This window comes from Engraulis encrasicolus, chromosome 4, assembly GCF_034702125.1.
Source record: "Engraulis encrasicolus isolate BLACKSEA-1 chromosome 4, IST_EnEncr_1.0, whole genome shotgun sequence".
Taxonomy (NCBI): domain Eukaryota; kingdom Metazoa; phylum Chordata; class Actinopteri; order Clupeiformes; family Engraulidae; genus Engraulis; species Engraulis encrasicolus.
The window spans coordinates 255,001-282,500 of NC_085860.1; the positions used below are offsets into that span (position 1 = coordinate 255,001).

Here is a 27,500-nt window from a genome sequence, read left to right on the forward strand (position 1 = left end):
TAAGCTAGTGAAAGTCAATGGATCCGTGTTGCATGCTACATGCTACAGTGATGCATTGACTTTCACTAGCTTAGCTACATACTCCCTCTTTTAACTTGTCTAAAAGCAAGACAACGCTTGACATGAAAAGTAAGACACTTTACCACCTTTATAAGCCCCGGCCAACGATTTCAACTGTATTAAGCCCCAAAGTAGTGGCATACCCCTTTAAGGTGCTACGGCATGGCGCCTGTTATGTATTTCCTGCTACCTGAATGGCAATGACCATGTCGAACTGTGTTATTAAAGGCTCTGTGTAAGGTTTGCAATGCTGTAGTAGTGTGGTTTTGTGGTAGTGAAGTCGGTAACCCTTAATTTTAATGGTTCACTATTACAGTGGATCTACCACATTAGGTACATGTAATAACCAGTAGCCTATAAAATATTTAATACCATGCATACCACTGTAATACCATGTATCAACCCTAACCCTAATCCTAACCCTAACCCTAGATGTAAGCACAAATTTGGTACATGGTGTTACGCTGGTATTACATGGTATTCCGCTCCGCGTCGGGGTCTAAAGATTCTCTCTGTCGTGCTGCTATTCCACGGTAGCGACCTTCTCGCCGAACGTTAACCCGCTTATTATATGGATATACTTAAATGATTCACACATGGCGGGGACATTTCTTTAGGCCTATTTCATGTTAAGATTGTTGCTGCGCAAAACAAAACAGTGCCGTTGTGGAACACCGCTAGGCAACAGCTAGGTAGCCAGGACAACAGGTGTTGTCTATCAAGCTGATTAGAGTCTTGTTGAAAAGTCGCTTTAGCAGTGAAAAGTCTTGTTGCCATTGACAGCGGTCTGTTATAGACCAACACGTCCGTTATCGAAAAATAACAGACGTGCGAACGTTGGGGAGCCCCGTTGAAATGAATGGAGCATTCGACCGATGACGTCACACCATATAATAAATGGTATTAAATATTGTTACACTGGTTATTACACTGTACCTAATGTGGTAGATCCACTGTAATAGTGAACCATTAAAATAAAGTGTATTCGTAAAGTCTATTCAACGATTGTTACAGTGTTCCACTGGCAACTCCAACAGTGCCCATTATTAGGCCAAATGACATTGCAGCAGCTAACACCACAGCGAAAAGATCAGTTCCAATCATTATGTTTTATGTTTTTCTTTTTCTCTGTAGGTGCTTTTGCCCCTCTCAGATGTGACATATAATACAAATACCACACTTGGACAAAAATAGCTCAACTGTCATCTTGGTATGGCCTGGTTGTCCCCCTGGCTTCCCATTGAATAGCTGACGTACATGTAGATCGCTGCTCCAGTTATAGGCTACTACTTTTATATAGGCCTATGACTTAAAAAAGAATCCATGTATTTTGTGGGCTGAATTTCCTGTTAGAAAGCTGCTCTATTTCCTGCTTGGCAGCCATATTAACATACCAAAATATCACGCCTTAACCAATGATTGCCTGTAGCTATTGGCTTCAACTGGCTGGAAAAAGTGGAAAAAGGGGAAATTGGGAAGTAGGAATATAGGAATAATTCTACCTTCTAGCCATTTTGTTTCATTAACACTGGTAGGCCCACAGACATCCAGTATTACAAATTTGCTGTTACCAGAGTGGCAATGACCAAGTTGTAGTACATTACTGGTGGAACGGCGTGCATTATGGGGCATTTTGGGGCTACGCAACATCATTGTAGTTACATTAACCAAGATCAAAATCATGTATAGAAAGTGGAGATATCCAAACTCAAAGAGGGGAGGGGGGGCAATCCTCCCACCATCCCCCTCTACGTACAAATTGCAGCCTGTGTGTATAGCCTACATAGAGTACATGGGTAGATGACAGTTAAGCAGAAAAAAACGATTTTTACAAAACATTGTTTATGAGGGAAAAAAGTATATGTCTACATAGTGCAGCAATTAATCTTTAAAAAAAATCCAAGTGGTCACAATGTTGGCCTATTAATTGATTATTTATTTACGTTGATAAAACAATTTGCTGAAAATATGTCCTTTGGTGTGACATTAAGAAATAAATATATTAAGTAATGTAGAAATGGCTTGATGGAGTTTTATGAACATTGTTACACTCTTCATATTTATTGAATTTTTTAAAGTCTTAATTTAATGAGAAATAACCATTTAAGGATTTTTTTCCCCATTAGAGGTGAGCTTATTAGAAACCTTCGAGGAAATATAGGGATATCTTTCTTTTTAAATGTCAAAATTGTCCGAATTTATACTAACATTTCAGGGATGATAAGTTCTTCCCTAATGCAATATTCAGTGTTAATCAAATTTATTGTTAAGCTCAAACAAATATTTGAGCATTTTAAAAATGTCACACCGTAGGACATTCATGTCACACTAAATGCAAAACTGAGCCAGAAACAAATGTATCAACATGATTATTTTGTCTTTTGATCATAATGTAATGTTGTAGTCTACACTTTATGCTTATAAGTCTTTAAGTCATAGATTATCAGCCTATCGTAACACTTAATGACAGCCATGCGGTCATTAAATTTAACCTGCAGAGCTCATAAGACTCATACTGAAGTGTGACGTTGGCATGACCATCACACCTCACCCTCTTTGTAGGTATGCTATGACCGTCACACCATTGAACCTGTAGTGTGTAGTGGCCAGTGCCTGTTTGGTATCTCAAGTTATGCTATATTGAGCTCTCCACAGCATACTTTATTCATCTATACTCTCTCACTCATCTTCCCTTCACTGTTACCGTTGTATTTTATGGTTTCAAAGCACCATTAATGACATTTTCTTTGACAGTATCAACAGCAAATATTCATCAACAATGCATCAAAGTATAAATTCCAATGGCCAATAAAGGAATAAGTAATTTGAATACACAATATCTATCTAGTCAAACAACAAAATAAACAAAAAATGTACAACCAGTTGTTTTAAAACCTATTTCTCAGATATCTAGTCCTTTGGTGTGACCTGTTTGTCCTTTGGTGTGATACTTCAAAGTGTCACACCATAGGACTTTTACCATCACACCATAGGACTTTTGAGCTTTTGAGTTAATTTAAAGCCATGTCGTTGCCAACTGAAATACAATTTCACCTTTAGTAAGATGCATTTTCATACATCTACATGAGAAAAACATATGAAAAATATACACTATTGTCAAAATGTATTTTATGGCTGTTACACCAAAGGACTACAAAACTAATACATCTTGTGGTAGCAAAACATAATTGATTGATTGAAGAACTCTGAGAGAAAAACCTAAAATCCACCCTTGCCATTGGCTTCTTAAGGGTCTAAAGTCACAATTTATGTACCGCTGGAGCTTCAACAATAGATAATTATCCACAGAATTAACCAAAAATATGATGTCACACCACAGGACATTGTTTTCTGTGACAAAGTTTCATAAGTCCATACGGTCTCAGAAAAACAGGAACAAATTAAGCATTGCCACTTGCTAAAATAGACACCTTGAAAAACATGCCAGGGTTGTTTAGGCAAATGACTGAGCTTTGATTATTTATTTAGAAATGTTTTAATATGGAGAACCAGGCTTGCGACAGTCACACCATAGGACAAATGTGACATTTGACTCAAAATTAAGTATACTTATTTAAGCTCTGGATTTATTACACATTACTTTTTCTCAACAACGACATTACTTTAATCATTTAAAGCATTGACAATTTTGAAAGCATTAATTTACTTAATTTTAAGAGCCTGCGACAGCAAAATTTACACGTCACGTCATCTACCCATATACACCCAGAGATGCCGACAAGGGGGGAACAAAGGTGTCAGTTGTCCAGGGCCCTGGGAGATAAGGGGCCCATAATTGGGTTCTCATTATATTGAATGTATTGGGTGGGGTGTCCTGGGCCCAGCCGAAGCTGTCAGCGGCCCTGCATACACCTACCTATATGGCTAATCCAAGCTGTGTTTCCTGTGGTGCAGGTGCTCTACTTCCACCTACCTACAGTATATACCTAATCCAAGATGTGTTTCCTGTGGTGCAGGTGCTCTACTTCCTGCTGTGCTCGGCGGGCGTGGTCATCTCGGTGTTGGTCATCGCATACCAGGGCCACCACTACTCGCAGGCCACCGGCTTCAGCTGCCGCGAGCGCGGCGAGGACTGCGTCTGCACGCTGGACCCCCTGGACCCCATCGCCCGCGTCTTCAGCTACGAGGGTGTGAGCGACTGCGCGGCTATCACGGACACGCTGAAGCTCTACTTCCTGATCCAGATGGTGCTGAACCTGGCCCAGGCGCTGGTGTGCGCCGTGGGGGCCTTTGTCATGTGGAAGCACCGCTACCAGGTCTTCTTCGCCGGCCTGCAGGTGGGCTCGCCCTCTGCTCAGCACTGGCAGAAGGTCTGAGGAGGAGGACGCTGACTGCTGGATGGGATGGGGGCAGCAGGGGTGCAGTTCCATAGGGTGGGGGTGGGGGTGAGGGGCATTTTCTGAAACACATGCATTGTCCCCTCAATAAAACATTAAATTACCCTAGTAGAATTAGAACAATAGTATGTACATTCACAAAACAAAACAGAAAATGTTGCCCCCCCCAAGTCATGACATTGGGTCTGCACTAAAGTGTACACCGATGTGTGTGAGTGTGTGTGTTTGTGTGTTTGTGTGTGTGTCCCTGGCTGGGGTTGCAGTAATTTATATCCCACCTATGATATCCCTCGTCTTTATATGAACCTGTGTGTGTGGTTGAGGTTAAGACCTCAAATAACATCAACAACATAAAGTATTTTCCCCATATTTTCTAAGTTGTCTCTCTGCACAACCTTTCCATTTTTTAAAATCTGTTAATGCTGGTCCCTGTGGCCAGCACAGAAGCACTGGCATTTCTGTCCGACGAAAGTAATGACGCAATATTAGCCCCCTGTTTAGCAACGAGAATGGTTTCACTGTAGTGAGGGACTGGGGACAGCACAGGTGTGTATGTGTGTACATGTGGACAGAGTCATATAAAGTAGAAGTAGAAGTACTCTTACAGATGTAATTACAACACCATGGTTTCAACTTTGTAATATCATACCACTAGTGTTATTATTACTTAGTACTTCTACATCTACTTCATACAACTATGTGTGTGGGTGTATGTACTGTATGTGCATGTACTTCATGCCTTCTGTTTTTTTCTGTTTGCCTTCTATTTTCTTTTCTTTTTACTTAAATCAAAGCAGTCATACAATACTAACAGAATTGCCTTATTCAACTTTCAAACAAATATATCATGTTTACATTGTAAATCCAAATATACAGTATGTATTGTGAATCTCACAAAACAGCCCTTTTGAATATCTGCACCTTTAACTCTGTGCTTTTATTTTGACATCCTCCTAAGCTGTATAAGGCACAACAGCTGAAGGAAGCTTGCCAAAGAGGCAGTCAGGCAGAAGTGAGACCGTCTTGGGGATTTATTGTGTAAAACACTTTTCATTTCACATACAGGCTTGTTGTGCTGTGCTGTCTTTATACATATTTACACCAAATGAAGTTGAGTTAGGCTGTTTCGCTTGGGTTTGCTTTGCTGTTGAATTCTTTATTGATTTCTTATGAAGTTGTGCTATTTATTTTTCATTTTCAAAGGCTTCAAAGGGTAAGTCATTGGTGCAACAGCAGCAGCGTTTGTTTTTCTTTCCTTTTGTCTTTTTTTCTGATTTAATCGTAAAATCGAACACAACAATAGCAGCAGCAGCAGCAGGCAGTGCTGCGAGGAGGGGCCAGGCCAGACTGGGAAGACATGTGGCCAGTCCGCTGTTCTGGTTTGGTGTGGAGTCATGATCCAGGCTGCCACTGACTGGAGCCCTCGGCTGCCAATGCTACCACTGCCGCCACCTCTGTAGCCAAATAGAGACAGGGAGGGAGACATGCCGGCAGGGGGCCTTAGGGGTGCAGAAGGGGGTACTCAGACAGCCCACTGTGCAAACCCATATGAAAAAGATATACAGGAGGCTAATATAAAAACTTACATGCCCCTACAAATGTTATAAAATCTTACATAGGACATGGGGGCCACTTTATGTGGCTTAGTTACTGTATGTATATATAAGGAAAAGGAGGAATGGACCACTTTTATAGTATGTGCCACAAAATAAATTTATAATCCATATCATTTTGCATATGTTTTGTATACGTTTATCTTTTCCATATGGGAAGCCTCACCTCATGGATTAACAACACTCAACACTGCCAAGCTGCTGAACAGGCAGGAAACTAAAGGGCTTTTGGCTTCAAATACACTGTGGGTTGTGGGCTTAGAGTGGGAATGTGGCTTAGAAGGAGTCATCTCAAGAGTCAAAGAGTCTGTTTAAGATTTGTTTTTGACACTTTTATTTTTGGGTCGGTGTAGGGATTGATTGATTCAATCTGGCAATGATGACGGATACAGATAAATGAATCAACAGGTCTGTGCAATGTTTATAGAAATTAGTTGACGTCTGTCTGTCTGTAGAGGTTTTTTGTTTGTTTGCTGTGTCTGTCCACAGGCAGATGCTCTCATTGCATCAGTTAAGGATTGTGAGTCCAGTGTGAGTCAAATGCCTTGTACAAGTTATACAAGCACTGGTGATCACACAGCTCACTCTGCATCCATTCTCTTTGTATGACTCATTTTTTATTATCATTATTTTTAATAAAAGATTATATGTGAGCCTTACAATGCCCAATGTAATTAGTTTTGACTGCTCTGTAATCTTTCTCTGTGTTCCCACGGATCTCTCATCTCCTCTTCAGTTGGGCCGCCATGAGGGATACCTCAACTTCTCTACAGTGGTGATTTTCATTAGCCTCGAACACCACACTGTTTCTCAACCTCCAGACTTAGGCAATGTGCAGTGTACTTTCTCCATCAAGGGTGGTTTTAAGTGCCCCAAAACTTGGGCAACATATTTTTTCTTTTCCAAAATGGGGCCCACATCTTTGGCCTAAATGCTGAGAGAACGTGGTGCAGATGGTGAAAGACAGTTTTTTTTGACTGGGTGAATGAAAATATTCTCATTTGTCAAGTTAGTCAAAAGAACTAAGTTAGAGAGAATTTTGAAGACATTTCACCCTTCAAGAAAAAAGCCCCTTCAGGTCTCAAGTTCAATATTCAAGATTCAAGAGTTTATTGTCATTGTCAAAAAGGCAACGAAATTGTTTTGAGATTCAAGATTCAAGAGTTTATTGTCATTGTCAAAAAGGCAACGAAATTGCACAGATAGTCAAAGGGGATTAATATAATATGCCATTGCACTTTCCTGTGTCGCCCAGCCTTTGGATCGGACCCAAACACATCCAACTTCTAGATGTACGCATCCTAGTCACTCTAAAATGATGCTAGGGAGCAAGACTTTAAAATCTGAATGGATTTTTGGACTATTGAAGGTCCAAAAAGAAGTCCAGTTGCTTACAATCGTAGTCCTTTGACTAAGGGGCTATTTCAACGTGGCAGGATATTTTTGAAAACATATTGGTTTTTGACCTTCCGTTTCCACGTAAACAGAGTTTTAAAGTCCACATATCAAAAATCTGGCTTAAAAAATATCCCATTTAGGGGGCAAAAATGCTCCTGTTTAAATGGAGTTTTTATTTTTATCCACATGTTGCGTTTACACCTAAACAGGAGAAAAAAAAAATATCCACATTTAAAAATATCCTGCTACCTGGAAATAGCACCTAAGATGACCTACCGGATGAATGGGACTCTTCAGACAGAAAGTCAAGGACTTTGCTAGGGTGGAAGTCAAGGCATTGTATGTTCCAGTGTCCACTCAGGGCTGAAATGGGACAAAAAGAAAACGGTCTGGGCATTTTTTGTTTAGACAGGCCCCTCACCAAAGATTTAGGGTAATAATTAAGTACATAAATATAAGAATACCAGAGGTGTCAAAAGTAAAAATAAAAGAAAAGCACATTCATGGTGTAAGTACAACATTAGCACATGATATGACATATATGTTACACCCCATCTACTCCATTGGACCTAGTGAGGTAGAGGTAGAGATTTTGTTGATTTTGTAGAGATGTTGCAAGTCTACTGGCTACTCCGATAGGTTACCTGGCTTTGGAAGTAAACTGTTTTGTAAACTTTTACTCTTAACACCTTGGAAGAACACAAGCCATCAAGTAGTATTTACCCCTTGATATAGCTAATATGCCACCTGTGTGTATAGGTATGCTGGCCATGGCCACTCTGGCTGTGGGAGGGCTGGCCAAAAAGCCACCAGAGGGCCATCGGGCATTTGCCCTGTTTGTGTTATCGCCAGTCCAGCCTTGCACCCAGCATAGGGATCCAACTTGAGGCTACCATGTTGCCAGGTCAGTGGGGGTCAGGGTACACATACTGCCATCATGGTAGTGATGTGTAGGATGATGTCATTGAGGAGGGATAGGAGCCTTAGGAGGGGGTCCTTGCTGGGTTGGGGGTAATATTTAGATGCTTCCTGTATGACACAAGGGAGGCTAGCGCACTGTGCTGCGAAGGGAAACAGAAAGCTGGAAGCTGGCAATGGTTGGGCTTACAAAGTCAAAGTCAAGGTTTGTCATCAACATCTATGTAACAAGTGCTAACACAGCACAAGCAGTTCAGTTTTTTTCTTCTTTTTTTTCTTCTACAGTAAAATTTGCCGTACTCGTTCAACACTCACAGAGTAGGACTAACGAGATGAGAAATGGGTAAATTTGACTCTAAAAGAGTTTCATTCACACAGCACAGCTTACTTTGTGTCTTCTTGTCCTCATTTCCTCTCGTCTCCCCATCTCTCCTGACTTTCTCCCTCTCCTCCTCTGCCCTGTGCCCATGGGGGTGTTATGATGACTGTGACGCTCCGCTCCGCTCCGCTCCTCCCCTCCCTTCTCCTCTCTTCTCCTCTCCTCTCAAGACCTTGTGACCCGGGCGGCTGATCGGATCCGATCCCAAAGCAGCCCCATGTTATGTTGGCATGACAGAGGAAGTCACATGCAGGGCCCGGCAGGGGTGGAGGGGGCGGGTGCATCACATGCCGCATGCAATATATTTAGACTATCCATTCTTTATGGCCAGTGGCAGCTGCCACAAAAACACCAGCTTCTCCCAGGGAAACATGAGGACACCTGCTTGCTAACGCCAGAAATGTGTCAGAGGCAGAGCCAGGGAGCGACGCACACGCAAATGCTCGCACACAGAGATAGAGATACAGATAGCGATACAGAGAGAGAGAGAGAGAGAGAGAGAGAGAGAGAGAGAGAGAGAGAGAGAGAGAGAGAGAGAGAGAGAGAGAGAGAGAGAGAGAGAGAGAGAGATTCTTAGAGCTGCTTGTGTGTGTGCATGTGTGTGCGTGTGTGTGTGTGCGTATGTGTGCGTGTGTGTGTGTGTGTTTGTGTGTATGTGTTTTTAGATAGGCTAACAGTTGTGAAGGTTGGCATTGGCATTGACAATGACAGTGCTGATGACAATGGCAAGTAAACAAAGCAAATGTTTTGACTGAGAATCAGATGAAAATGCAGAAGCTGAAAAATGGGAAGGGTATAGAGGGACAAAAATGTTTGAGCATTTGAATGAGTTGGTGAAAATTTGAATCACCACACAGACACACACACACTTGTTGCTGTTAATGTTTAACAGTATGTCTGACCTGCTGCAAGATGGCGTGGCTTTGCAAATAATTAGTCAGTCATCCAGAGACGCACACTTTGGAATGCAGCCCACTTTGTGTGTGTGTGTGTATGTGTGAGAGAGAGAACAATGAAGGGAGGGGCGCGTGGTACACGGTGCAGGCAGGCAGCAGGGGGATTTTGTGTCTGTCGAAATCGGAAGAGTTTCAGTGTGCTGTTTGTTGCGTTGGCGTTGTGTTGGTTGGTTGGTTGGAAAGGAGGGGATATCACCCAATGCACCATAGTGCATCTCACCTCCTCCCTGACTGGGTATTTCAGATATGCTGCCGGACTTCCCCTGTGCCACCGGTGACAGCTGCGGCCTATTATAGTCTATAGATGAGGGTTAATTTTAGCCAAGGTTTCAGTCACCGTGCGCGGTGCAGGCAAGCTGGCCTGTTCTCTCAGACAGGAGCGCTGTAGCTGTCTGACTGGCTGGCTGGCTGGTTGTCCAAAAGGCAGTGAGGCTTCTACACTGTGTGTGTGCAACACTTACTGCACCGGCACCACACACCCACAGATGATACCCGTCTGCCCTGGCCTGGAACATATACAGTGTTACATAACATAGTACAGACATGCACATATACCTATACACATTATACATGCTATATAAAAGTTATTCTCAGTTACTGTTGCAGTATTGGTCCCATTTTCCTCCAAAACAATACTAATATCATAACATTTAAATGACTATGAAATTGTAAATGACTTTCAATTGTAGGCAAAGTGAGGATAGAGAAGGCGGCCTGAACACCTTGAAAAGTTTTTTTGCTGAGATCATAGTCAAAAATGTTTCTTTCGAAAGCTGATGTTTCGGTCAGTCAGACCTTCATGAGAATTGTAAACAAAAACTATGATTCAAAGAACGCCTACAAACTGATCAATAACAAAAACAATGTCATGGTGGTATGTGGCAATGCTATCATGCATCACATCACACCACCACCAACATACCGTATACAGCCGCCTACTAAAGGTTCCAGACTGGTGACTAATTTGCTTATACGTGTTGTAAGCAAACAATAAAAAACAAGACAAAACAAAAACGAACTGGCGAATAACAAAAAAAACAACGTCCAATATGGTGCAATATTATTATCACAACACCACCAACATACAGCCTGCTCCAGGCCCCGGGCCGACTCACTGGTGAATGGGTAACTAATTTGCTAATACGTGCTGCTCCTCGCGTGTTCCCAGCGTGATGAAAGATCACAGTATTGTCTCGAGCTCCAGCACTCAGCTGAGCTGCTGACGTCATGCAACTCGGGGTCAAGTTCACTTCCTGAGTGAGTAAGCTTACATGGAGAAGAGTGGAGCGGAGCGAGTGAGAGAGAGAGAGAGAGAGAGAGAGAGAGAGAGAGAGAGAGAGAGAGAGAGAGAGAGAGAGAGAGAGAGAGAGAGAGAGAGAGAGAGAGAGAGAGAGTGTTGCTGACCGACTGAAAATCAATCCAACAGAAGTTAAAATCTGAATAAAAGTACTAAACAGAAACAGACACCAAAGTGCTGAGAGTGTACATCTTCATCACAGCTTTATTACAGTAGATCTGGACCATGTACATAAGGCACAACCTGCATCATCACTCTCTATTGCTCTCTCTTAAACATAACAAAGGACCGTTTCTTTTGAAGTGCAAGCTTCATGTAGCTTCAATGTGCAAATACATACATTTTTTTATACTGGATTCCCAATGGCTGGGACCAGATGCAGGCTAGGACTTTCCCTTTAATTAAGTATTGCCATCTCACAGGGCTGGACTGGGAGAGAAATAGAGCCCGGGCACTTTTGGCTTAAAGGGGCCCCTCATAATTACCGGCGCAGAACTGACTTCCCGGTGGGCCCAGCACCCTCGTTTAAAGAAGAAAAAAAAATTCTGAAAAAAGGGGCCCACGAGGGTGCAGGGTCCACCGGGTAATGCCCAGTATGCCAAATGGCCAGTCCAGCCCTGCCATCTCACCAACCAGACCTAGATGTGCAGTGCATGCATGCATGTGGACTGGGACAATGGATGGATCTTGCACACAGTGGTCCTGAATCACCCCACCTCCATTTACTATGTACCAACGAGACATAAAAGACACTTTTTTTCAAGTACATTCCACAGAATAAATCTAATTTTCTAAATATACAATCTATTAAATTGTTTTTTTTATGTACAACTTTGTTAGAAAGGCACTCAAAGCAGCCCCTGTTTGTTTTTGTTGTTGTTATTCACACACTAGGCACAAGTTTGTGACATCAAACAAACACAATACAATACAAGGATAGGATAAAAATGAGACTTTTTTGCGTCCCGAGCAACACTGAGAGGAGGCAGCACAGCGGGCGTCTTCCGCAGGCTAATATCTGGCTACCTAGGAAACCAGATGATGCAGCATCTCCACTCCGCACACCTCCCTCCCCCCCTCCCTCCCTAAATCCACCTCCCTTCATATCTCTCTTACTTTGTCTCTCTCTCTCCCTCCCTAAACCCACCTCCCTTCATATCTCTCTCTGTCTGTCTCTCTCTCTCTCCCTCCCTCCCTCCCTCCCTCAAGGATGGGGTGAAGGAAGGAGGCCTCGATGGAGAAAAACAGAGAAAAGAAACGAGATGAAAGAGGGATTGGGGGGGCAAAAAGGAGATTATAAGGAAGGAGGGATAGACTGGACTGAAAGAAGGAGAGGAAGAATGAAAGGAGGAAAAGAGGCAAATAGGGAGGGAAAGAGGCAAATAGAGAGAAAGGGAGGGAGGGATTAATAGAAGGCTGGAGAGATGCACACACGTGAGGCTTTCCAGAACGACAGGTGTGCCCAAGCATAATGACACTCATGTCCTCATGTCCCCAGGACAGTAGAGAACACTCCAGTTTTGTCTCTTCATGACTGTTTTTCTTTTTTTTTTTTAAATGGCACTTTTTTTCACGTACAAACCCACATCCAAAATACATTCTCGTCTATATCGATCATAAACGTGCACACAACAACTCCCACTCACACACTAGTCCATACAAATACAGGACACATGATTAAAAATAATAATAACAACAGTAATAATAATACTATCCTCTTTTCTTTAGAGCTCTTTCCAGGGAGCACTAGGCATGTGAGATGAGAGCCATCCTTTAGTGTGTTCAGGACGACAGAGAACAGTACTGGTGCTCATTCCCACCTGCACCTAATCTTGAACCAGCTGTTGTATTCACGCCGAGAATATGAGTTTACGGAAAGCGGAAAAGGTCGTTTGCGAAAAACACTTAACGAAAAGCAAATGAGGACAAAGCAAATGTTAGCAGGCTCAAAAAACAGAGCCTGGTATGAACGCGGGTGGTTCGCAAGTAAACCCTTTGATTCCAAATGTAACACCAGCATGGTCCTCTCCGGCCTGAAACCAGTACTTGAGGTGGCACGAGGGCTGGTCATTCCAGTGTCACACCAAACAATATACATAGAAATTTCCCTTTTGGTCCTTTGAGACATTTAGGCACACTTGAGTAAACTAAGGCATTTACAATCAGCTGCTCCAACGTCACCCTTCCTTGTCCAGTGTCTTTGTAATGATCATTGGCAGCGATGGGCAACATAGAATCATTAGTTTTACAATCCAGCGACACATTATTCCAAATGACCTGTCCAGTTAAACCAGGTGATCAACCAGGCCGTCACCTGGATGAACTGAACAGGTTAGGTAAGAGAGTCATTTAGGCCCTACCGTGGCGCAAATGGTTAGAGCACTCATTTGCTATGCGGCCCACCCGGGTTCGATTCCTATTGCCAACCCTTCCATGTCACTCTCTGCCCACTCACTTCCTGTCACAACCTTCACTATCCTGCCCCCTCCCCCCAAAAATTGCACTGGATTGTAAAAACGAATGCATCCAGGTTGCCCATCACTGATCATTGGGTGGTTATTGAGATGTGTGTTGTCCACTGAGATGAGATGATGTGGATAAGCAGGAGTTTTAGCAGTGCACTGCACGGAAGGGGTCCTCCAATTCAGTTCTGCATTACCGTGCTCCAGCCAAGGCCACGTAGCTTGATGATGTAGGCTTGGATATCCTCCATGCTTTCTAAATTGGCTTTCCAGTTCTGCAGTACCGAGCTCCAGCTGAGAACTGGTGGCTTAGTGGTGTGCGGGTGGGGATGATGCCGTACGCCTGGACACAGTAGGCACACTGCAGCCTGGCCACAGTAGGCATCACCACAGCTTAGAGTGGAATGTCATGGCATCTGTCTGAAGGGTGCATGTGTTAGCATGCTAATTTGTGATGAGCATGTGAGTAAGTGTGTGTGTGTGTGTGTGTTCTATGTCATTAGCCCTTGTTAAACTGTGAATACTTTCCCTTAGTGGTGTGTGTGTGTGTGTGTGTGTGTGTGTGTGTGTGTGTGTGTGTGTGTGTGTGTGTGTGTGTGCGTGTGTGCGTGTGTGTGTGTGTGTGTGTGTGTGTGTGTGTGTGTGTGTGTGTGTGTGTGGCTCCTCAGTGTGAGGGAGGGATGCCGTGGTGGTTCATCTGCTGCGGTGGTCCCAGGAAGCCCATACGCTGCTTGTTCTTACGCTGCTCAGTCATCTGAGGACACACAGGACAGAAAGAGACAATTGATTAGAATGGCAAACACATACACACACACACAACAAACATGAGCGCCTGCGTACAAACACACACGCACACACGAGCACATGCAAGCACACGCACGCACGCACGCACGCACCCCCATACCCACATACCCCCATACCCACATGCACACACAGGGGACAAACAAACACACAAAGCAGCAAAGCAACAAGCACTCATCTCCCCAATGCCTCCTTGTGTGTGTGTGTGTGTGTGTGTTTGCAACTCTTAAAATAGTACATGAATAGGACATGTTATGAACAACTGTACCTTAGCCACAGATAGACAGACAAATACTTCATTGAGATACTGCACAGTACATTACTTTACAAATATGTTAAAAATAACATCATAAGGATGATATAGAATTTAAGACTTTGTTGTCAATTAAGTTGAAAAAGAACTTGTCAGAAACAAAAGTAAAAAAGTACACAATACTACATGGTACTATAATGCGATAGCAAATATCCTGTAATGTGTTACATTAATCTAGGCCATAGTAGAATCTAGTACATGACAAACCACATTGAAAAATGTATGATCATTAATTCTTAATATACAGCGTGTCACAGAGGTGAGCACACCCCTCACACGTCTGCAGATTTGTAAGTATATCTTTTCATGATGACATTAAAGACAATTTGACACAAGGAAAAGTAGCCAGCGTACAACTTATATACAGTTGAGGACGATATTATTAGCCCCCCTCCTGAAATTAGACATCTCTCTTGATTTCTGAGTGAGGACCATTATGAACCATTTCTGTCATTCTGGAAACAAATACACTGATGTAGATAATGTCCAATGAGTTGAATTTGGATTTTTCCACAATGAGTTTAAGCAAAAAAGGGTAAAAATGGCAAGGACAAAATTATTAGCCCCCTTATCATTAATAGTCAATAGAGTGCCATTTATGAACCAAAACTGACATCAGGCACTTGAATTAGTTGATAACTATGTTGGCACATGCCCTACCAGGGATTTTGGCCCATATTTTCATTGCAAATAGTTAACCTGATCCAAATTGCATGGATGTTGAGGATGGACATTCATTTTCAGCACTCCTCAAAGACTATCTAAAGGATTGAGATCTGAACCACAACATGATCGTGGTTTTAGTAACCTTGAAGAACATTTGAACAATTTTGGATGAAAGTTTTGGGTTATTATCTTATTGAAAGCTCCAGTGAAGATTTTAGCTTTTTTGTCCTTCTATTATTTTTGCATGGTCACCTTCCACATTCTATCATAATCTTCTGTTTTTATGGTGCCGTACACCCAAACAAGGTTTCCTGTGGCTGAGGCTGCCACAGACTGATGCTTCCACCACCATGTTTAACTGTGGAAACCATGTTATGAAGTTTTAAGGACTACCCCTTTCTTCACCTGACAGAAGCAGAATTCATGCATCAAAGCAGGTGCAATTGAATCTCATCAGATGAAAACAGAGACTTTGAAAACTCATTTTTGACTTTCAAATGTTCATAGGCAAAGCTCGATAACACTCTGATATGCACCGCCTTTAGTAAAAGGGTTCTTCTGTGATGATGGCCCCAAAGCCCAATATGATGACGAGCCCTAACAGCTGTCTTTCTTGAAATAAAAACTCCAGGTGAGGCCAGATCAATAACAATCATCTAGGCAGGTGTCCAATGCTTCTTTGGTCTAAGGGAGACTAAGCAGTTTCCACAGTTACACATAGTGGTGGGGGCATCAAGTTTTTAGACTGTGATTCAGCCTCTGACACAGGGAGTCTGGGTCTGGATCTGGATTGCTGGGTCCTCCAACAACATTGTAACACATAACAAAGTAAACATTTAAATTAGTTCAGAGGTTCTTCAAGGACACTAAAACCATGATACTGGAATGACCTGCTCAAAGTCCAGTCCTTAATCCCACTGAGAGTCTGTGGCAAATGTCTATACTCAGCATCCATGCAATTTGGACCAGCTAGAACACTTTGCAGTGAAGATATGGGCCAAAATCCCTAGTGGGGCATGTGCCAACCTAGGTAACAACTGATCAAAGTGCCTGTTGTCAGTTGTGGTTCATAAATGGCGTCATATTGACTATTAATGCTCAGGGGGCTAATCATTTTGTCCTTGTCATTTTTGCCTTTTTTTGTTTAAACTCATTGTAACGATAGAAAGATGACATTTCAACTCATTGGACATTATCTCCATCAGTGTATTTGTTTCCAGAATAACAGAAACGGTTCATAATGGTCCTTCTCACTGAAAAATCAAGAGAAATGTCTAATTTCAGGAGGGAGGCTAATAATATTGTCCTCAACTGTAACGCTTCAATTTATTGTTGACTCAAAATAATTCTAAATACAGCAACTAATGCATCACAATGGTGTATCACAAGTAAGGGATAATTGATGACACAGTGTGCGTATACCAGGAAAAATAATGCACACCTAGGTGGTGATGAGGCCACGATGCGAAGCACTTTCACTTGGCGCATTGATACACTGGGGTTATGCAGTCAGAAAAGTGACCTAATAGTGGGACTACTTCAAAGGTGTGCATCTATAGACAATTAATCAACACCCAATTTAGCGCATCACATTGGGATATTCCATCTTGCCGTGAGTACACCCCATGATTTAAAATTCCATACAGAGTATCATGACCTGCTTCAGTAGTCACAGTACATGTCGGTATGCATGCTTTGTTTTGCTGAAATTCAGCTTTCTAATTTTTACCTAATTCATGCAACCCCAAACCGTGTCAGCCCCCCACTACCATGCTTGACTGTAAGCATGGGACACTTCTCTTTGTACTACTCACTTGGTTATTACCACACATGCTTGGCAACATCTACCGTAAAACAAATTTGTTTATCTGGGTGTCATCAGACCACAGGACAGGGTTCCAGCAATCAATGTACTATATCCTTAGTCTGTTTGTCTTTGATTAGATCAAGATAAACACATTTGCTTTAGATGATGTCAAGTAAGTGTGGTGGTAACCAAGTGAGTAGTGAGAAAGATTATATACAGTATGTTGTACACTGGCTATTTATGTCCCACAAAAAGATATACTTACAAAGCTGCAGAAATGTTAGAGGTGTACTCACTTCTGTGACATGGGAAATTAAATACAGAGGAATGAAGAAGTGAAGAAAGAAATGAAAACAGAGTGAAAGAGAAAGTGAAAGTGCAAACAAGAGTGCGCGAAAGGCCAGGCTGAGTCTGTGTTAAGTCTTGGCACTGCAGAGGGGGAAATCACTTTAATAAGTGGCTTAATATCAACAGACATCGAGCAGAGCAGAGCTCCTGGTCTCATGACTAAGAAAGGGGGCCGGGGGGGATTGAACTGCAAGGCAGGACCACCAATGAAATGGAGAGCCCCAGTATGATGTCCAGCCACCATGCCAGTCTGAGCCCTCCACTCTCCCATACACATCTTGGCACATGGCCCATCTGCCATTCTTCCCATACAGTACACATGCCTTTTTGCACCACCCACGAGATGAGGTTTGCCCTCTGCCACCCTCCCATACCAACCTGAGCATCATCAGTGCTGCCAGATTGGAGCGGTTTCCCGCCCAATTAGGCCAGTCAATCTAGCGTTTGACCCGGGACAAATTGCAATAGTAATCATTCCATGTTTTTTTTGTAATCCCTATGTATGTCTAAATAACATTTTAAAAATCTACAGCTTTATATTTAGTGGAACATACTTTTTTTCAAGGTTAAAGTTGGAGATTTCCCATTCATTTTCCCATAGGGAGACAATATAGGAGATACTTGGGGAATAGGCTAAATTTTTAAACAATGAGATATCAATTTGAAACTTTCACAGTCATTTACTCGAGCAAAGACAAAGATTTTTTGTATTGCAAGTTGTCTGAAATATGATGATTAAATATGCAAATGAGATCACATCTACTTAAATATGAGACAAATTATGCAACAACGGGCAAAATTGCAAAAATAATGATTCACACTTTTTATTGATACTTTATCCACCCTACATCACATATGAAAAATCTACCTCCATCACTTTAGTGGAACATACTTTTTTGAAGGTCAGAAGTTGCAGATTTCCAATGCATTTTGCCATTCAGTGGGTAAAATCGGATACTTTTGACCTTGGGAAAAGTATGTTCCACTGAATTGATGAAAGTAGATTTTTAATACTGCATGTGATGCAGAGGGGTTGAAGGATCAATATAATGTATGAACCATTACTATTGCAATTTGTTTTATGCTTGATCTGCTACCACAGATTTTATCACATATTTCAGTACATATGACCCCATTTGCATATTTCATCATCATATTTCAGAAAACTTGCAGTACAAAAATTGTTTGCCTGAATGTGAGTTACCAACTGTGAAAGTTTCAAATGAATATGTCATAGTTTGACATTTTACCCTATTCACCTTGTATCTCCTATATTGTCTTCCTATGTAGAAATGATAGGGAAATCTGTCAACTTTGACCTTGAAAGAAAGCATGTTCCACTAAATATAAAGATGTAGATTTTGAATATGTGATACAAGGGGGTTTAAGGATCACTTTAAAGTAGGAACAATTACTATTGCAATTCATCCCGGGTTTGGGCTTTTTTAGAGCTAGATTGACTGGCCTAAATTGGGCTGCTTAGGATGGCCGTCTGTGGGTAAAAATGGATTTTGGAGAAAAAAACGGCCAATTTTTGGCCTTAGAAATAAATAGAATTGGGCGGGATTTAGTGCTTCCATGTGGGTTTTATTTTTTGGGCTGGAAATCATCAGCCTCATCTGGCAACCCTGAGCATAATCAGCCTACCACGTCAGCCTGAGCCAGGCACCCAACCTGATCAGGTTTGAACTCCTTCCCATACACGACACAGTATACCGCCTACCAGACCACAGTTGACTGTTGACAACCTCATACCAGCAAGGGTTCCCGTAAGGGCACTGGGTTTACAAGACCACCACTACCTGAAAAGCACTGACAATTTGTGATGCAAATGGACATAGTCCCATACCAGCCTCAGAATCTTCCCACCAAGCCACAATTGAGACGGGCACTGCCACCCTTTCTATACCTACATGCCTCAGTACACAGACCTCCACCCTACCATGCAAGGCTGAACACGTCAGCCCATCAGACCAGCAGCGCTAGCCTCTCATACACAGCTTAGCATTGCCTTAGCATATGGCCCACCAGCAATAGGGCACTGAGTTCACATGACCAACTCAACCTGAGCACTACTGCCACTCAATGACGCAAGCCTTCGTCTGAGCTTACCCATACAGGCCTCAGCATCAGCCCATCATGTCAGGCACTGCCATTCTTCCCATGTTGTTATGCCTCAGTACACAGTCCACCAGACCAGACTTGACTGCTGGCACCCTCCAATCACATCCTGGGGTTCCCATAAGGGCACTGGGTTCACAGGACCAGACCTACAGTACCTTAGCAGTACTGCCACTCTTATGATGCAGGCCTTAGTCTGAGCCTACTACGCTCCCATATAATACCAGTCTCAGCATTAGGATGCATCAAACGCCCTTTGAAAAATCAAACGTGGCAAAATCCTGCTCTTCGCTGGCAGCAATATTGATCCTTTGTACTACCATAACTTGTCATTCTTGCAAAATGTATACTCTTCTTACTGGTGTTGATCAATACAACCTCAAACCACACTTTTCACTGATTCAGCTAAAAACACCCATTCACTGCAATTCAAAATGTCAAGTTATTGTACTATCGTTTAATGTAGATCTAATTTGCTCAATTTTGGCAGGGAAGTTAAAGGATCAATACTGCCAGAGAAAGGTTGGATTTTCCAACGTTGGGGCATTTGATGCACCCTACTACCAGGTGCAGGCTGTACGGTGGTCCAGTCACCATATAGAGCGGTGTCACAAGTCATTACAGCCTTTAGTTCTCAAAGAGGAGAATAGTGTAGTGTTTGTTTTGCATAACATGACTGTTGGATCAATAGTGTGTAATACTTCGCTCACAAGATCACCCCAACCTGACCACTACCAACCTAATGCCTTGTGCACACCAAGAGCGACCTACAGTAACTGAGCACCAGAAATCATTATTTCTCTATGGAGGGTGAACACATGGTGGCAGCCATTACCCTTAATTTCCCACTGGGATCAATAAACACAAGTCGAAGTCTAAATCTAATTTGGCAGGAGCAAAGCGATTAAACTCAAGCTTATATTATGGCAATGAGCTATGACGCGGTTTGGGGAAAACCATTCGGAATGTTCATATCTCCAAATGTCCCGGGCTGTCAAGCCAGAGCAGTCATGTGATTAGCTAAATCAAACATGTCAATGTCGCGTCCAGAGCGAATTCAGGGCGCAACTTCTTCAGCAACCTCAGCTACCTGGGTCGTGCAGGTCGCCCTTGGTCTACACACAGCATAACTATGCCACACGAGCCTGAGCAACATGCCAACCCAGCCAGGGGCTGTACTGCCACCCTGTGAAACTAGCTTTACGGTAGAATCAAAATCTGTGTGCATCGACAATCAAAATGTGACATGACTGATTTGTCTATGTATGGACGCATAATGGTGGCCCAAGCATAATGATGAGTAGACTTGCTGATGCGCATGCATAAGAATGTATCAACTATGAACAGTAAGCAGAGCGGAGATGAGTACCGTCACCCTTCCATAAGAGTCTGAACACAGGGGCCATCCGACTTCACCACTTCTATTCTTCCCATCAACACAACCAGCACTTGTCTTCACAAGCACATACACAGCCTGCCTCAAATATAACACTGTGGAAATCCATTGCTGAGGCTTCACCGACCTCAAACCATACTGCTGAGCAAAATTACATCCTTTTTCGGATTCCCATGACTCTGACCCATGACTGAGTAACTGTAGTCGCACCACATCTGAACTCTGACCTTCTAAGTCCAACTTATATAACACATTCACATTCTTCTCATCAACAACCCACCCACCCCCCACCACCTTCCCTCTCCCAGTAGCCTGCTTGCTTATCCATCATTAGTCTGATACCATTGACAAGAACATAACTCTTTTAATCTCCTTCACTCTATCTTCCTCAATCACCTTCTCTCTCCCTCTCTACCTCTCTCTCTCTCTATCTCTCCATCTCTCTCTCTCTCCATCTCTCTCTCTCTCCATCTCTCTCTCTCTCTCCATCTCTCTCTCCATCTCTCTCCCTCTCTCTCTCTCTCACACACACACACACACACACACACACACACGCACACACGCACACACGCACACACGCACACACACACACACTTTCTCCATCCCCTTTCTTTCTCCAGCTCCTTGTTTTTCCATGTCTCTGGCTCTCTTTCTCTTTCCCCTCTCCCCCTCCTACTGTACTGTAAGTCCATGGTGTGTTTGGGTTGTTTTCTGTGCTCCGCAAGGCGGGGCCGAGAGCATGTGAGCGAGGCCGTGCACTGTTGCACAGCATCACATGCCGCAGAAGCAGGTGATGATGTTCATGACCTGTCACACTCCTTCCCAACTGGAACATCACAGGCACACACACACATGCACGCACGCCCATACCCTGTGACGTACTTGGACACATTTTAACCCCACTTTAACCCCACCACACGCATGCATGACACAGCAGATTTCTGATGTAGAAATGAAGTCCCCCCTTCCAAGATGGATGCTTATTAGTCATGGGTCAGTCATGGGTAAGCGGTTAGGGTGTTAGACTTGTAACCCTAAGGTTGCCGGTTCGACTCCCGACTTCATGACTTAGATACCCTGAGCATGGTACCATCCCGCCACACTGCTCCCTTGGGGCACCATTGGGGGCTGCCCCATTGCACGGGTGAGGCATAAAATGCTATTTTGTTGTGTGCATTGTGTAGTGGACACTTGTGTGCTGTGGAATGCTGTGACACAATGACAATGGGAGTTGGAGTTTCCCAGGTGAGCTTTCACGGCTTTCATTATCACAGTTTTCTTTCTTCTTCATAACAGTCGAGTGTCCATTTTTTCACCTTTACTGCGATGGAAGGATTTGAGGGACTTGTCGCAAACACGCCTCTACGGACGAAATGGACGGAAGTTTTGCTTTTGGGCCTTCTTCAAAAGCCTGTTTTGTTATTACTATCCAAAATCAATCCGAAACAAAAAAAAAATGGAAAGGGATGACTTTTCACATTGCATATCCACCCTCACAGCATGGAATTCATACTTTCCTCTATTGAAACACCAGACATCCTCAACATGATATCTGGCACAGGAACAGCAATTACACCAATGCCGACGTCAAGGTCTTGTCAGGACGTTTCTTCTGAAGTTGAAATGCCGACTTCAAATAGTGTAACTGTGCAGTTCTTCTTTCTTGTATTCTGTGGTGCTTGGTTTTGAGAAAGCGAGCGAGAGAACTCAACTCTCTGTCTCTCTCTATGTCTGTCTGCTAGTCTGCCTCTCTCTTTGTGTCTCTGTTTTTGTCTGTCTCTGAACTTAAAATTTAGTGATATAAGATGTGGATTGTGGAAGTACACTTAAAGTTTTGTTGAATATGAAACAGTATGTGTGTGAGAGAGTGTATGTGCTGACCGGTGCTTGGTTACATCCTGTGCTGTGATACTGTGATAATTTAAGGACAAAGAAAGTGATAAAAACAGAATAAAAAGAAGCATTTTGCTACATACTTTTACCTACACACGGGCTGTTTCTCAAAGTGAAGTGTGATGCCCTTGCTGGTATGAGTAATGCCCAATGTGAGTAAATAGAATTCCCTATACCTATTCAGCCCATTTTTCAAGAATTTCATGTCATCACGACTTGCTAACTACTGTTTCAAAGTGAAGTATACCTCAGAATACTACCAAGTCCCACACTCTTGATTCGTAGAATTTTCAAGGTAGCACACATGCTGCATCCTTGCCGTTACAAAATACCCACAAAGATCCAAACAAATCTCCTGTGTTGTGATTTGTCCGAGGCAAATAATTTTGGCCGCTGGCAGGAGGGGCTAGTTTACTAGACTAGTACTTTTCACCTTGCACAACAATAGAAATACTGCCAAACCACTGCGTTAACCCTCTAATATTATTTGGAAATAAGAGTGCAGTGGTCAAAAAATCAAAGTGAAAGCCCAACTGGGAAACTCCAACTCCCATTGTCATTGTGACACAGCACTCCACAGCACACAAGTGAACACTGCACACAACGAAACTGCATTTATGCCTCACTCGTGCAAGGGGGCAGCCCCCAATGGCACCTGAAAGGCAGTAGTGTGGCGGGACGGTACTATGCTAAGGGTACCTCAGCCATGGAGGAGGATGGGGGAGAGCACTGGTTAACTACTCACCGGAACTGCTATAGCGTTCATTTCAGCGCTTCCAAGCCTGTTCTGTTCTTAATCATTTGAAATGCTTGCAAGGCATTGAGCCTCGTCTTGCAAGTAAACAACTTCAAGGCTGTGGCCCTCCAAGGGGGCAAGCACTTCACTTTGAGAAAAAAGTATTTTCTATAGATATAATCTTTTTACTTACACAGTCTTTTCTTTCTTTTTTACCTACACACGGCTTTTCTTTTTTTAGTGTACGTACTGTATATAGATAGGTATGTTGGTGGATGTGCTCACAGTCTGACCTTGCCCTGACCTCTAATGCCTCTGCAGCATGCTGACCTCTGCAGCGGGGATGGGGATTTGCCACGCCCACTGGCCTCATTATGTATCCTGCATCACTAATGTAGCACTGTGATACCGCTGTGACTCCACAAGGCTACTAACTACAGTAGAAGCCGCTGATTTGTACCATGTTACACTAGGAGCAACTGATTTTAAACCATGTTACATTAAGACCAACTGATTTTGTACAATGTTACACAAGGACCAACTGATGTTGCACCATGTTACACTAGCCATTGGTTTTGTTGATGTTGTCTTGACTGCACCCATGATTTCTCCTTGCAAGGTCCAAGCAGTGTAATCTCTAATTATTCCCCACACCTGGGAACATAACATGTAACATTTTACCACACGATTGTGACTTCAATTAATGGACATCTATTACATACATGTAATGATGCCAGATTTTAGCACAATGGCTAATGCAGGCAGGCTAGATGTTTACAAGCCACTGTGCCACTGCCACCACCAGGGCTGGTTTGGGACCAAAAGAGACCCAGGCATTTTGTGATAGACCCCCCCCATACACACTATGAAAACCTCAGTCCCCTGTGTAAAGACGCACCAATGGGTCGGCCCGCGGCATATAAATTGTGGGCTAATCTCAGAGGGGGAAAAACAACGTCGGCCCACTGAGGATCATCGCCACACCGGGAAAATGCCAGATTTGCCAGATTACCAGTCCACCTGCACAGCATAGGGATGTCCCGCGTCGCATAACTGTGGGCTGCCTGTGTTTTTGCATAAGCCCAGTACTGCTGCTACTGCTGCTGCTGTGCTAGGATGATGACGTGCCCGTAATATGCTAAGCTCGGCTATATCAAGCTTTACTGCATCACACTCAGCTATTTTGGGACACTGCTGGGGATGTGGAGGTGGGGTGTGTGTGTGTGTGTGTGTGTGTGTGTGTGTGTGTGTGTGTGTGTGTGTGTGTGTGTGTGTGTGTGTGTGTGTGTGTGTGTGTGTGTGTGTGTGTGTGTGTGTGTGTGTGTGTGTGTGTGTGTGTGTGTGTGTATAAGGAGAGAGGGGGTACTGTAAGGTGCTGTGATGCTCAGAGTTGTCCAGCAGTCTAGCTGGTGTGCCGTGTGGTGGTACGTCGTAACTGCATCTTCACATATAGCCTTCTGATCAATGTGGAGGTGTGTCGCAGCAGGAGGTGTGCAGGTACAGGTGTGTTATTGGCTGGATGTTTATTAGGTGTATAGCAGAGATGTGGACTTGGAGGCCAGTCAATCTAGCATTTGACCCCGGACAAATTGCAATAGTAATCATTCCAAGTTTTTTGTAATCCCTAGGTATGTCAAAATAACATATTAAAAATCTACACTACAGCTTTATATTTAGTGGAACATACTTTTTTTCAAGGTCAAAGTTGGAGATTACCCATTCATTTTCCCATAGGGAGACAATATAGGAGATACTTGGGGAATAGGCTACATTTTTTAACAATGAGATATCAATTTGAAACTTTCACAGTAATTGACTCAAGCAAATATTTTTTTGGTTTTGCAAGTAATGATTTACACTTTTTATTGATACTTAATCCACCCTACATCATGAAAAATCTACCTTCATCACTTTAGTGGAACATACTTTTTTGAAAGTCAGAAGTAGCAGATTTCCAATGCATTTCGCCATTCAGTGAGTAAAATCGGATACTTTTGATCTTGGGAAAAGTATGTTCCACTGAATTGATGAAAGTGGATTTTTAATATGTATCGCAGAGGGGTTGAAGGATCAATATAATGTATGAACCATTACTATTGGAGGTGATCCTGGACTTCAGGCGGTGTGGCCAGGGCAACCACTACCACCAACCCATCAACATCGGAGGGGAGCCAGTGGAGGTTGTACAGAGCTTCAGATTCCTGGGTGTGCACATCAGCGAGGACTTGTCATGGAGCGCCAACACCTCTGCAATGGCTAAAAAGGGATCCCAAAGGCTATATTTCCTTCGCACTCTAAAGAAGGCCCAGCTACCACGAGATCTGCTCACTAACTTCTACAGGTGTACAATTGAATCAGTAATTACATACAGCATCACATCTTGGTACACCAGCTGCACACACGACAACAAGAAGATGTTACAGCGCATCATTAAAACAGCAGAGAGAATCATTGGGTGCCAACTACCCACACTTGAGGAGATCCACCATACACGCTGCACAAACAGAGCATTAAACATCCTTAAAGATCACACACACCCTGGTCACAGGCTCTTCACCATGCTACCATCTGGCAGGCGCTTTAGGACTCTGCGTGCCCGCACTACGAGAATGAAGGACAGCTTTTATCCAACTGCCATTAGACTCTTGAACGCAATACGTCACCTGCCCCCCCTCAATACTTCAGGACTATCGATACTGTGACATGCACATGGATTTTTATGGATTTTTATATATTATTTATTTACTGTTTAATCTTTTATTTTGTGGGCATTTGTGGGTTGCTACTAAACACAATCTCGCTATATTTGTATAGTGACAATAAAAGTCTACTCTACTCTACTACTACTCTCTATTGCAATTTGTTTTATGCTTGGTCTGTTACCACAGATTTTATCACATATTTCAGTACATATGACCCCATTTGCATATTTCATCATCATATTTCAGAAAACCTGCAATACAAAAATTGTATGCCTGAATGTGAGTTACCAACTGTGAAAGTTTCAAATGAACATGTCATAGTTTAAAATTTTACCAAATTCACCTTGTATCTCCAATATTGTCTCCCTATGGAGAAATGAATGGGAAATCTGCCAACTTTGACCTAGAAAAAAAACATGTTCCACTAAATATAAAGCTGTAGATTTTTAATATGTGATAAAAGGTGGTTTAAGGATCACTTAAAAGTAGGAACCATTACTATTGAAATTCATCCCGGGTTTGGGCCTTTTTAAAGCTAGATTGACTGGTCTATTGTGACTTGGAATTGAGTCACAAATGACTTGACTTGGCAATATTAGGAATGACTTGTGACTTGAGATGTACTCGAGGCTTGACTTGACAGTTTTAGTTTTAGCTTGCAATGACATGTCATGTCTACAGATGTTCCATTTTCTGCATTTGTAGATGAAAATATTACATGAAAAAAAATCTAAATGATTTGCCCGTAACCAGTACCAATAGGCCTACTAATTTTTGTTAAGAATGTGACTGGCAAAGGCGGGCATGCAAAACAGTGTGGACAGGTAATGAATTGATGACCACAAGTACTTGTCAAGATTGGGCATAGAATACATTTTTGACTTGTTAAGGACTTAATGAGACTTGGACTTGGACTTGACTTGGCTTGGGTACGACTTGCTTGGACTTGGTAAAATGTGTCTTAACTTGTGAATTGACTCGGACTTGATTGAAAGGACTTGAGACTGACTTGTGACCAACATATTATTGACTTGGTCCCATCTCTAGTGTATAGTGGCTAGGGCTGTGTTAATGCTAAGTGTGTAGGGGGGTGTGTGTAAGTGGTGATGGAGGACTGGGGGCTGGGGACACTGGTGTATAGGAGCTCTGCAGTGCACAGTATGTTTGGGGCTGAAGGTTTGGAGTGCTGTGGGGTTCTTTGGGCTTTTTTGTCTTTATTTCTTATAGGACAGTCGAGAATATGACATGAAGAGGGTGGGAGAGAGAGGGAGCAGGG

General features: G+C 42.8%; 2 protein-coding genes across 8 annotated transcripts in view; one reads left to right on the plus strand and one right to left on the minus strand.

Moving 5' to 3' along the window:
- sspn (sarcospan (Kras oncogene-associated gene)) overlaps window positions 1-8,743 on the plus strand; it is a 20,225-nt gene extending 11,482 nt beyond the window's left edge. The window contains exon 3 of the mRNA XM_063196402.1: window positions 4,038-8,743. Coding sequence (XP_063052472.1) covers window positions 4,038-4,397 — 360 coding nt within the window. The 3' untranslated portion in view covers window positions 4,398-8,743. The remainder of the gene's footprint in view (window positions 1-4,037) is intronic.
- A 2,422-nt stretch (window positions 8,744-11,165) lies between these two features.
- itpr2 (inositol 1,4,5-trisphosphate receptor, type 2) overlaps window positions 11,166-27,500 on the minus strand; it is a 212,954-nt gene continuing 196,619 nt past the window's right edge. For all 7 annotated transcript variants that reach the window (XM_063196410.1, XM_063196406.1, XM_063196408.1 and 4 more), the window contains one exon: window positions 11,166-14,195. In XM_063196410.1, the coding sequence (XP_063052480.1) occupies window positions 14,106-14,195 (90 nt within the window). In that variant the 3' untranslated portion in view covers window positions 11,166-14,105. The remainder of the gene's footprint in view (window positions 14,196-27,500) is intronic.